The sequence below is a fragment of the Crocuta crocuta genome, unplaced genomic scaffold (assembly GCF_008692635.1).
Source record: "Crocuta crocuta isolate KB4526 unplaced genomic scaffold, BGI_CrCroc_1.0 scaffold179, whole genome shotgun sequence".
NCBI classification, from domain to species: Eukaryota; Metazoa; Chordata; class Mammalia; order Carnivora; family Hyaenidae; genus Crocuta; species Crocuta crocuta.
This window is the reverse complement of record NW_027551568.1, coordinates 2,108,433-2,120,355: the sequence shown is the minus strand read 5'-3', so window position 1 is coordinate 2,120,355 and position 11,923 is coordinate 2,108,433. Positions and strand designations below refer to the sequence as shown.

At 51.1% G+C, this 11,923-nt stretch overlaps 1 protein-coding gene across 1 annotated transcript in view; it reads right to left on the bottom strand.

The window, feature by feature from the left end:
* Window positions 1–11,923, bottom strand: part of HTT (huntingtin) — a 131,105-nt gene that overhangs the window by 52,975 nt on the left and 66,207 nt on the right. Inside the window, exons 28-34 of the mRNA XM_077750593.1 lie at window positions 11,073–11,200; window positions 8,890–9,000; window positions 4,180–4,257; window positions 3,471–3,694; window positions 2,135–2,213; window positions 1,866–2,027; window positions 945–1,000 (exon numbers count right to left, since the gene is read on the bottom strand). Coding sequence (XP_077606719.1) covers window positions 945–1,000; window positions 1,866–2,027; window positions 2,135–2,213; window positions 3,471–3,694; window positions 4,180–4,257; window positions 8,890–9,000; window positions 11,073–11,200 — 838 coding nt within the window. The remainder of the gene's footprint in view (window positions 1–944; window positions 1,001–1,865; window positions 2,028–2,134; window positions 2,214–3,470; window positions 3,695–4,179; window positions 4,258–8,889; window positions 9,001–11,072; window positions 11,201–11,923) is intronic.

Genomic DNA, 11,923 nt, shown 5'->3' with positions numbered 1-11,923 from the left:
TTCTCTGTTCTCCCCCCGCCCCTTCTCTCTTCAGCTGAAGAAAGTGAGACTCGAAGGAGAAAAAGTAACTCGGCTCCAATCACATAGTCAAGAAGTCGCATAAGTGGAGTAAGGAGGTGCTGGGTCTCGAGACGCAAGGGATGCTGGGGACACGTCCTTCGCCGTGTGTCCCTATCTGTGAGGACAGGAGAGCCCCGGGCAAGGCAGCCTGTGAGACGCGGGTTTCCCCCAACACGGGCAGCTCCATGCGCGCCCGCGAGCCTTCTCGTGTCCGGCCCACGGGACTGTCAGGCGCACAGAGGCCCCGAGCACAGGTGAAGCGCGTATGTACGTGATCGCTAAGGCTTCTGGGCCTGGCGATCAGCTCTGGGGGGCGGGGGGGTGTCCCGGGCTGAACGGGGTTTCTGAGTGTGCGGGGCCGGCCCCCTGAGCCCCTGCTGTTCAAGGGTTCCCTGCAGTTTAGAGACTGAACGATCATAACGCGTGGTCATCGTGCTCACACGCCTGTAAGTGCCGGAGGAGAAAGCGCCAAGCCTTATTGTCTGGCACGGCAGAGCCGCCAGTGCCCCCAGTGCCTAACAGTCCCCTCTCCCAAGACGGCCGGGACTAAGACACGTCTTCTCTCCGAAGCCTAAGACAGCTAGGGCCCCGGCAGAGGAGAGGCAGTCAGCGCCCCGCTACCACAATGAAATGCTCTGAGACGCAGTGTGAAAACCGACACCTGTGAGTCCCAGATACAGAACCACTTCTAGACAAGTCTCAGACACTCAGTCGTTAATTCTTAAGAGAAACAAGAATGCACAGTGTATTTATCGGAGCCCCGCTTAAAATATTTGACAAAAATGCTTAACAACCCTTTCAAGTAAGCATTCATCTTGACAAGCTAAAATTCTACGTAACTCTGTACTAAGGACAAGAAATCTAAAAGAACAGGAAGCTGTTACCTGAACTGGCCTACTTCAATGTATTCGAACTGCTTCAGCACAAATCCAATAAACACCTATGCAGAAAAATAAAAATTTCACATCAATAATTAAAATGTGCAAACTCGGTTACTTTTCTTCCTACTTGGTTGTGTCCGTTTTTAACAAGTTCCCGACAGGAACTAAAAGTGTTTGTATACAAGAACTCAGACGTATTCTGTGAGACCGGACAGCTCAGGACACTTCTGGAAAGCCATAAGCACATTTACTGTGGAAAAACAGGAGACGTTGCACAGCACGGAAAAGACACCTCTGGGGAGTGGCGGGTTCCGGTTCGCACACACCGAGTGGCACAGACTGCCCGTGGCTGGCTTAGTAATCAGATGCCCGCGTCAGTCCACCTTCTCCTCCCACAGCCTGACATTCGAAGTGGTGGACGCCAAGGGCTGCTGAGGGAAGGGAACCCAGAGGGCACCGGCACAGGGCACAGGACTGGAGCAGAGCCAGTTTTGTGTCCGGCTCTAAGCACTAGTTCCTTCTTAAAGAGGTGCACAACTTCAGTTTGCTTGAAACCAAACATCGTAATTGATAACATGTTTATGGTAAGCCTTCGGATTTTGCAAAAATGCCCCCTGAATGATACATCTACGTTGTACCTTACAATCTAAATTCACTCCTCTTGGGGTGGGGAGGGGAGGGGGTAGGCAAGCCTCTGACACACGTACACAGGCTCCTAACCTGGGCACACAGCCTCATACAGGCGGGAGTGCGCGCCGTGTGTGCCCAGGTCCCAGAGTCACGGGCGCGTGAAACTGGTAGGGAGCAGCAACTAGTGGGCAAAGAGCAAATCGCACACTTCTTACAGGTGGATTTCAGTGTCTGCTCCAGAGAATTTTTATCAAATTATGACAGGGATGGCAGATGAAAGTGAAAGTGACAAACCTGATCTGAATCCAGAAGACAGTAATTGACCCGCAGCTGAACCAGCTGTGCCAGCAAATCTAAGACCTGCCTCTGCAGCTGCACGGACGTTGTGGTTGTGTACTGCTTTAAGGCTTTTATAACGAGGGGCTCGAATAAACGAATGTGATTGTGAATAGCGTTCTATGGAAAAAGAAGAACGAACACATGTGTGAGTTAGACTTCAACTAAAACTTCAAGCAGCCGAGCTGGGAAGTGCTGAGCACTGAAAGCTGCGGCCTCCCGCTCACCTTATCTGCACGGTTCTTAGTGGCGCCCGTGAGGCCTGTCTTCAGCTGGGTGGACACTTTCTGAAGCACGTCAAACCACCTGCAGGTGGAGAAAGCGAGTGAAGAACGGCCTGCAGTCCTCTCCCGTGTCCTCGGCCACACTCCAGGCCACGCCAATTCACATCCACAAAACCAGAACCCGTCCACATCAGAAAGCACCTGGGTGTCCACGCCATGTGGCGGCACCCCCCTAACAGACCGCCAGGCCGTGCTGAGACGCAGGGGCCGCCAGCCGGCCCTGTCGCCAGTACCAGGCCCTCTGAGGAGCAGCATCTGCCCAGGCAACGCACCGCCATGTAGCCCAGGCTGCCGTGAGGCCACAAAGGTGACACTCACTTGAAAGATTCAGTGACTCAGAAGACCTCACTTGATTCTCTTGGGGAAAAGTTTCTTTAAACATTCACATCAATTACACTCTTTTCAAGAAATACGTATGAAATTACATGGCAGTAACACACACAGTTCCTCAGTTTTTTGTTTCTACCCCGTATTATTAGACAAAGTAAACAGCTCTACTCCTAAGGACTGGATCTATGTATACAGTAAGTATGTCACCAACGTCAAGCCTGGAGCGAGGGCATTCTCCTCGGTTCCTGACTAGCACGTTAACTGTAGCTGTTTCATCGCTACATCTATAAAAGGGAAAACAAGGAATTCTCTCGTTACAGCACAGAGTAGCCAAATATCTGCTAATAATTATGATTATTTAAGCAACAATTACTGTATTCCAGGCGTCAAAAATACAACCATAAATTTAACTGAAGAGAGACTCTTAGCTGTAAGGTTATGAAACCCCACGTACTATTATACGAGACTCCTCCATGCCCTTCAAGTATGCCTACATGCCAGCACGACTGGGCCACGTGGAAGCCGTTCTCTCCCGGGACAGACCCAGGACATGCCACCCATGTGGCGCCTATGGGAAAGGGGGTCTATGAGCGCCGGGGTCAGCAGCCTGCTCTCGGCGTGCCAGCGCGGCCCACACCGCGGCCCTGGCTGCTTCACAGCAAGTGTGCCCAGTGTCCTCCTCCTCCTCCTGCCTGGCCCCTGGGCCCACACGATCCCCCAGATGCCGTCGTGCTCACTGGACCACATGCCTGCTTGGAGGCGGGGCCATGCTTCCAGCATCGTGGTAATGACCGAACTCTCTAAAGCTGTCTGGACGCACTAGACTACGTATCGGAGCCACAGCTAATGTATTTTCCCTTTCTACAGATCATGCACCACTGGCTCTTCCATGCTTCCACCTAGGAGCCTCCCCGACGTTTTGGCCTGGCCAGCACCGGCGCACGGTTACCCTGAGGCATCGCGGTCCTGCTCGGCCTGCACCATGTTCCTCAGGCTGGCGTCGGCTAAGGCCTGGGTGAAGTGGGTGTAGGGAGCCATGAAGCAGTAGTGGTATAAGCCTGGCCTCACGCTGGAGGAGCCCAGACGCTGCGCTCGGCCTTGCGACTTGCTGGGGTTGGAAGATAAGCCATCGAACTGGGAGGCCAAGTTTGTCCCAAAGAGAGTCTTCAACAACTAGAGGGAAAGAGCGAAGCCATCAGCATGTGGATCGGCGCAGCGTGAACACACGAGTCTCCCAGAGGGCTGGCAAACCCAGCTAAAAATAACGGGCTATGCTCGCAGAACTCCAGACTGACTTCCTTGCACAGAATCGCCATCACCACCGTGTGAGACTGCCATGGCAAAGGGCGATGTGAGTCTTAAGTCAGAAGCCCAGGAGCCATGACTTCCTCTGTGACTCTGTGTTTGGACCCAGCGCTCCAAACAGGAGCCTGGACAGACACCAAAACGGCAGCGTGTGACCAGAGTCCAGCTGAGGAGTCCGGACCCAGAGGGGAGGGACGAGGGGCCCTCTGCCCAATATCAGAGCCGGCCAACGCGTGACACAAAGGGGCTGCTGGACATGCCACCAACACCACCTTCTAAAGGACAAGCCACAACCCGTCCCCGTGCCCAGAGTGTGGGTCTTAGAAGCGGAGCCCAGGAAATGACGTCTTTACCTGCTGAACGCAAACAGTGGCCATCATGGGCTCCCGGCTGAAGCAGGACTTCAGGTACCCGAGGATCTCCTCGACACACTGCGGGAAGACGTGTGGTCAGGGACCCACGGGCGGCATTATCAGGGATGCGAACCGCGGTCCACACCAGAGGGGGCTCGCCATCCACCACTGTGAACAGGGCTGGGCAGGAAGCACGGGTATCGAAGCCACTCTCTCCAGCCTCTCTCCCGGGCGCCTCTGCTGCTCCCTCACACGCTCACCTCCTCGGGAACGCTCACCAGACATCCACTTACCACTCCGCCCCCAGCCCATTGTCAGGGAAGGAATTCGGGAGCCCCGCAGGCGTCCGGCTGCACAGAAGATGTGGGCGCTTGGTGGCGTTTACTACCAGGGGTCCTGCGGTGTCTGCACAAACAGCCGCCTGCACACACTGTCCTCACAAACTACTTTTACCGCCCTAAAGAATAAGGTCCGAGGCTCCCAGGGTCCTCTCGGGACATCGAAAAGGACAAAGACACGGACTCTCAGGACACCACCAGTGCAGACGCTCAGCACCAGCGGCGCCCCGCCCGGACACCTGCATGGTCGCCGGCCACCGCTTCCGTCAGAAGGGCTGCCGCTCACACCGACAGACGCAAGAGGCCTCTCGTCTCACTTGTTGGTACAATCCCCAGACTTTGGTTGGTTTCAAATTCTAAAGGCCCACATATGTTTAATATTCTGACTTCCTCAAATTAGACTCTAAGCATTCGAGTTTGTACCCTACAGGGTGAATTTGTTACGTGCTGCACTTTGGTTTTACCGGCCCATGGCTGGTATCCGATAAACGTTAACGGAGAGAATTACAACCGGAGTCTTTCCGGTCAGGGTCTGTCTAGCAAAGGACTGACTCTCCTAACAAACACCGCCGGAAACCGTACCAGACCCTGACACTGGTGAGGACGGCGGCCATGGTGGTGTCTGCACGCGCAGCAACAGGACCACGTCCCTGTCGGACGCTAACATGCGGTGTAATAGACGGATGTGCACTTCCGGCAAAACGAGGCGAGGGTCCGTTTATATTTTCCGCCCAAACAACCAAACGAAACACAGGGCACCGTGTGAAACTGCAGTGACAAGATGCCAAGCAGCAGGCGCTGGAGGACAGTGACCCTGAGAGACAGGGAACACGAGTGGCGACCCCCATACTGCACTGGCCCACTGCCCTATGAGAGTTTCCAGGTCTAGGCACAGGAAGGGGGGGCACAGAGACCCCAAGTCAGGAGGAGTTAGGAGTCTGGGAAGCTGAAGCAGTGAGGGCTCAACGGGACAGCTGCCCAGACAGAACTCTGGACCAGTCATCACGGGCGTGTGAGGAAACCCCCAAGGCCAGGGGACAGTCACCAGAAAGGGTTACGGGGCAGTGCTTGGCACCCACAAAGGGCTAGGGACAGTTACTGCTCCCCCGCAACTTGGGAGAGTGGTAACTCACGGAGCACCAGGTAAAGCTCCCAGGAAGGCCCTGCCTGTGGTGGAAATAATTAGCCGCGGACTGAGCACTGCTCCAACCCACCAAACATCACAAATGTGACACCCAAGTGTAAACGGTCCCCACACAACTTAATTCCATCTCAGAATAAAGCCCATGAAGACTTACAGGAGGACAAAAATGCCTGCACCCAATAACACTTCACGATGCCCAGCAGCCGATCAAAGGTTACCACGCAGGCAAAGAGGCAGGAAGACACAATCCTCAATAAGGAGTAAAAATCAATCAAAAATGACCCAGACTGGACAGTATTTTAGAATTAGCAGAGAAGGACATAGAAGTCATGACTGTACTCTACGCACTCAAACACTTAAGCGGAAATATAAGAGATTTTTAAAAAAGACTGAAATCAGACTTTTAGAGCTAAAAACAATGTTAGTGATGAAAAACGCACTAGAGGGAATGAAGAGTCAGACTGGACACTGCAGAAGAAGAGACCAAAAAGCCTGAAGACACAGCCATGAGAGCCACACAAAATGCCACACAGACAGAAAACCTGAAAGGAGCATCCGTGCGCTGCGTATGGGATAGCCTTACACATCCGAATATGCAGGTAATTCGAGTCCCCTTTGGAGAGAAGAAAAAGCAGTGGGCAGGACCAGAAAAAAATATTTGAAGAAATAATGGCCCCAAATCTCCCTAACTTTAAGAGAACTATAAAGCCAGAGGTCTAAATTCAACAAACCCAAGCACAAGAAATGTAAGGGAAGTTACACTGAGGCACATAAAAGTCAAACCACTTAAGACCAGTGAAGACTCCAGAGCAGCCAGAGAAAACATAACTATAATACGGACAGCAGTAAGGAGATGCAGGGAAAAGTGTGTGTGAAACAATGGCCAGAGAGAACGCCAACACACAAACAAATCACACCTCGTAACACATTCCAATTACATAAAATTGGGTGTGGAATAAACAAGGTCTAGATGAGAAGAAAGATAAAGACCATTACTTGTCAAGAATATAGAATTATGACTTCTCATCCCCAGCGTCAGAACTCAGAAAAACAAAACAACTCTACTCTTTATTCTAAAATCTCTCTTCGCCTTCACCCGCTACACCCAGAGAAGCTCACAGCGACGAGGAAAACCTGCTCTGACATTTTGCAGGTCACACCCCCAAGCAGTCCGTGAGGCTCGGGTCCCCAGTGCCGGGGATGGCACGTCCGGAGTGTCTACACGGTGGCAAGGCACCCGCCACCCCAACCGCAGGAAGGGCATGGGCAGCTGCGTGCATCTGCAGGAGGGGTCCCGGCCTCGCCTGCACGGCCATTGGCCAAGGAGACTTCTCGCAAACAGCCAGTGGCCGAGTGCAAAGGAAAACCTGGGAAGTTTCTACTCTCATCGAAAAGACCAAGGAGGAAGATTCAGCAGTTAAGGAGGAGAGGCTCCCCAAGCACAGACAAGGGGATGTGGGGAAAGCCAAGGCTGGAGCTCAAACAGGCCTCTCTCATCAGGCAGCACAACCGATAAACTCGGAACAACAGGGAAGCTGAGGGGAGCAAAACTATCTTTATCCATAAAGACCAAGGGGAGAGGGGGAGAGGCCGTCCTGGCCCAGATACAAGGATCTTGAGAAATGGAAGTTACTGCACACACTTTCACATAAGTATCTATAAAACCATATCCCCGTTTTCAGGAATAGACAGATCATCTAACATCAACATTCATCAGATTGTGACTTGATAATTATTTACCTTCATATATTAGGGTAAATGTATCATTCGATAAGTTCACTGACTGCAACTGAAAAACCACTATTGCTATATGTGTGTGTCAGTCATGATAAAAAGTTAAAAGAAAAAAGGAAGAGAAACCACATTCCCCCCAAAAGAAAATATACAAAAACAACAAACTACAAAGTCATCTTAATTCCCTGAAATAAGAAAATTTTATTATTTAAAAATCTCATTTAAATGGCTTTTATTTTGGCGTATCTAACATTCAAATTTAAAGTGTGTTATATTACCTTGGGGCGCCTGGGTGGCTCAGTCGGTTAAGCGTCCAACTTCAGCTCAGGTCATGATCTCATGGTCTGTGAGTTCTAGCCCCGTGTCAGGCTCTGTGCTGACAGCTCAGAGCCTGGAGCCTGTTTCAGAATCTGTTTCCCTCTCTCTCTACCCCTTCCCTGCTCATGCTCTGTCTCTCTCTCAAAACTACATAAACGTTAAAAAAATTATTTTACTGTGTTATATTCCCTATTTTGCTAAAATACATTATCTGTGTATTTGCTAAAATACACAGCCCACGGACCTTAAGGACCTGCTTGTCCGAGAGAGGAAAAGCGACAGATCACTGTGCTGACAGGGCCGCGCAGGGAGAGGGGGCCGCGCCCTGGACTGGATAGCCAGCTGGTCTCACCAAGAAGGTGGCATCAGGAAAACAAACTATGCCAGGTTTCACTCAGAGGGGACAATAACAGCACCGGTAAGAACAGGACACTCTCCCGCCATTAAAACAAGCGCAGGCACCACACGGACATGGGGAAAAGCCCAAGAAGCACCTGAAGAGAAGAAACAAGATAACATACACGCTGTGATGATGAAAACTAGGAAACTAAGTCAAGAAGAAGACTTAGATAAAAACACATAAACTTCCTGAGCACCCCGTACGTTGGGGGCACACGTTCAAGGCTCCCGAAACACATGAGAAATAAGGGCCTGGAGCCGGCAGGGGACACACACCCAGGAAAGTGACCACGGTGAAACGTGGCCTACAGGCCCGGGACGTGGACACACGAGACGGGCATTTACCGCGCAGGTCCTTAAACACTGTCCTGTGCGTCTGAGCGCCCCCTGTAGGACACGGGGAGGGGATACCGGACTTGGACCCAAGTGCAGGAGTTTCAGCCGCAGCTCTGCTGTCCCATGGCCCCCGCGGAGCCGGCCACACAGCCTGACCACGTCCGTTTCGCCCTTCCCGCTTGCAAGGGGCAGACAGAAAGCAAAGGGACTGCCACCACGGTTTAAAGCCACCAATACCCTAGAATGAACTGGGTTGAAGCTAACCTACAGAAAAACCCTGAAAACAGGATGCAAGTAGGACACTCTCTATGTGAGGCTGAGACAAGACTCGCCGCAGCAGAGGGCCGCGGAAGCTTCTCCCCAAGCTATTCCTGCCTGTGAGAAGTGCCCGGACAGCCCTCATGCCGGCCACGGCTCAGGGGGAGGAAACGGAACACAAACCTTCCCGATATCGTGCAGCGTTGCCAGCTCGAGGATCTGCGAGAGAACATCCAAGGCGGAGCGCAGAAAGCCCCCAAACTTCTCAGCGCTGTTCTGAAGGTCCAAGGTAACCTTGGGAAGGCGGAGGGAGAGAACACAGGGTTACGGGCGCCGTCCCGTCCTGTCACCTGCAACAAAGACATGTGCTGTCCGCGGTAAGTGTCCCGCTGGGCTGCCCTAGCACCCGCGGTCTGGGGTCTCTCAGCGCTGGGCAAATGCCCTGGGAAGGAACCAGATAAAACTGTCACCTTTCAAAGGCATTCCAGCTTACGTTGATATTGCTGAAAAACAATTTCTGACCTAGCAGCATGAGAAAAAAATTTTAGTGTCCATTATAACCAGTATCTGATAAGCACCCTACCAAAACCTAGAAAATACATGTTTTGTTCCATACGTGTTGATATCCCCTGAGAATCATGATCAGATCCAGGAACTGCCTTTCAGTCTGGCTACAGCAAAATATTAAATACATTTTAAGAAGAATTAAATTATAATTCTAAAGGACCCAGCTGAATTAAATTATGCAGCAACTCCCCTATCTAACAGAATGAGTCAGGTCCAAGGATGCAACGTGTAAGCAGAAGGGTGAAAGGGGCGGGATCGTCCATAAAAAGAAAAACTGGCAAAAACCGTGCAAAACACTACAACAGAGAAAGAACTCTGCTCAGAGAAATCAAACCTAGCCAGCTGTGATGAGAGAGCAAGCACTTCCTGGGCCAAGGGGGAGGCCGCAGGGGAGACACACACAGAAGGTGACAACCATGAGTGCTCTGTGTCCCCGTGAGGTGGTTTCCAGCAGGCAGAGGAAGGACGCGTGGGGATACGGGGACAGGAGACTCCATGGGGCCACATCCCACAGGACAGGAGGGTAGGGGCTCGCCTTCAGCAGGCATGGCAGGATGAGAGGGTGAGGGGCGTGCGCATGGGAAGGCCTATCTTGACGAAGAACAGAGGTCACAGGTGAGAAGCAGGGTCATGGGGCTCTGAGGGGAGCTAACAACGAGGGTCAGGGTGGGACCTGATGACACAGCCAGTGTGGAGAGAATGAAGAAGGAAGGAGACGGAGGGGCAGTGTGACAGATCTCACACGTGCCAGGCACTCCACACACACCTATCCAGACGGGCATCTGGGACACTGGGGGCCACGATGCTCGGGGTACAGCGTGGAGCCCAGGAAGTCCCGGAGGGGAAGCGGTAAGGATGGAGTGGATGCCAGGATCATCAAGAAGGCCCTAGGACTCAGGACAGGAGTCGAGAATAGGCAGGAAAGAAACACCTTCTCTGTGGAGTATTTCCTACGTGCCCTCTGCTACATGGGTGGATGACATGAGAAACATCGGCTAAAACAAGCCTCTGAATCTTTTGTAAAATGTGGTCAAATATTCTGATCTTTCAAAAGTATTGATATCCTTCAGGAAAAAAGCCAGATTAAGTTCATAAATGGTTAAAAAAACAAACAAACGCACCCTGAGAAATATCTATCAATAACAAAAGAAGATGACTGTCTGGGCATCTGGGGACTCATTTATCAAGAATGTGCATGGGGCGCCTGGGTGGCTTAGTTGGTTAAGTGTCCGACTTTCGCTTAGGTCATGATCTCGCGGTTCGTGGGTTCGAGCCCCGCGTCGGGCTCTGTGCTGACTGCCAGCTCAGAGCCTGGAGCCTGTTTCAGTCTGTGACTCCCTCTCTCTCTGACCCTCCCCTGCTCACGCTGTCTCTCTCTCTCTCTCCTAGAAATAAATAAAACATTAAAAAAAAATTAAAAAAAAAAAAGAATGTGCAAAATCTATGTGAAATAATCTTCAAAAACTCTTTTTAAAATTCTTTAAATTTCATGTGCATCTGAGGCACACACAAGAAGTTTTCAATCAAAAAAGCATCCCGCGCTCTGGACAGGTAGGCTTAACATCTCCGATACCAGTTCTCCCTAAATTAATCCGCAAATTAACATGATCCCCATGGAAACACTCTCAGGATTCCAGAGAAAACCTGAAAAGACTACTGTAGCTCATATCTCACGCCGTCTCGTACACATACGTACATACATACACGTACACACACAAGCCACAAATCTGAAGAAACACATCCCCGATCTATTAGAAATTTGAGCATGTGCATATGTTTACAAAAGGAGCAGGCAGTACCTTATAGTTAGCGTGAGTGGCTTTCAGGACATCGTGCAATTTGAGGTATGACGGAAGGTGGTAGAAGCTCCCCAGTGACGAGGACTTGCTTGCAGTAACAGGCCCCGAGGCATCGGACTGTCGAGAGGCTTTAAAACACACCACATGAAATAAACTTTTAGATAAAAAATAAACGCTTGTCAAGTTCAAAAGAAGTTACTAGCAATAATGGTTTTTCAAGGTACTCTAGTAGATTAAGATTCAAATTAAAAAATGGACTTAATAAACCTAAGTAGAATCCAGGCAGTCCCCAGGAAATGAAACAAGACGAAAAGGAACAGTGCTGTCACACTGTTTGGTTGTTATGGTCTTGTTGCCAGTTTGCAAACCAGAGTAGCGACTCATTCCATGACCTCCAGCCGATCACACAAGGTGCAGGAGCCGAGACCCCTGAGAGTCCCAGCGCATGGTGGCACCGAGCCCCAGCCAGTACAGGCCACGGGCCCTGTAAGCAACCAACGTGCTTAAAAACTGTAAAGAGCACATACATACATGATCACGAAATGGACAAGAAATATGAAAATGCCACGCACTATATACAACTATTCTAACTCAAGTTTTAAAGATCTCTGCCTCGGAGCCCTTCGATGATTTAATCCACCAAACGAGGACCAGTGACGGACTGATAACTTCACACTTGTAAAGTTCTGAAGCTTTTAAAGCTGCAAATCCTCCTGCGGTCCTGCAGTCAATCCGTAGAAAAGAGCACCTTTTAAAAAGCCTTACCGCACACGCTCTGGAAGCAAAACAACTGGGAGGCCAGACTGCGCAGGCGCCGGGGGGCAGGGCCGGGAGCCTGGGCGGGAGCGCGG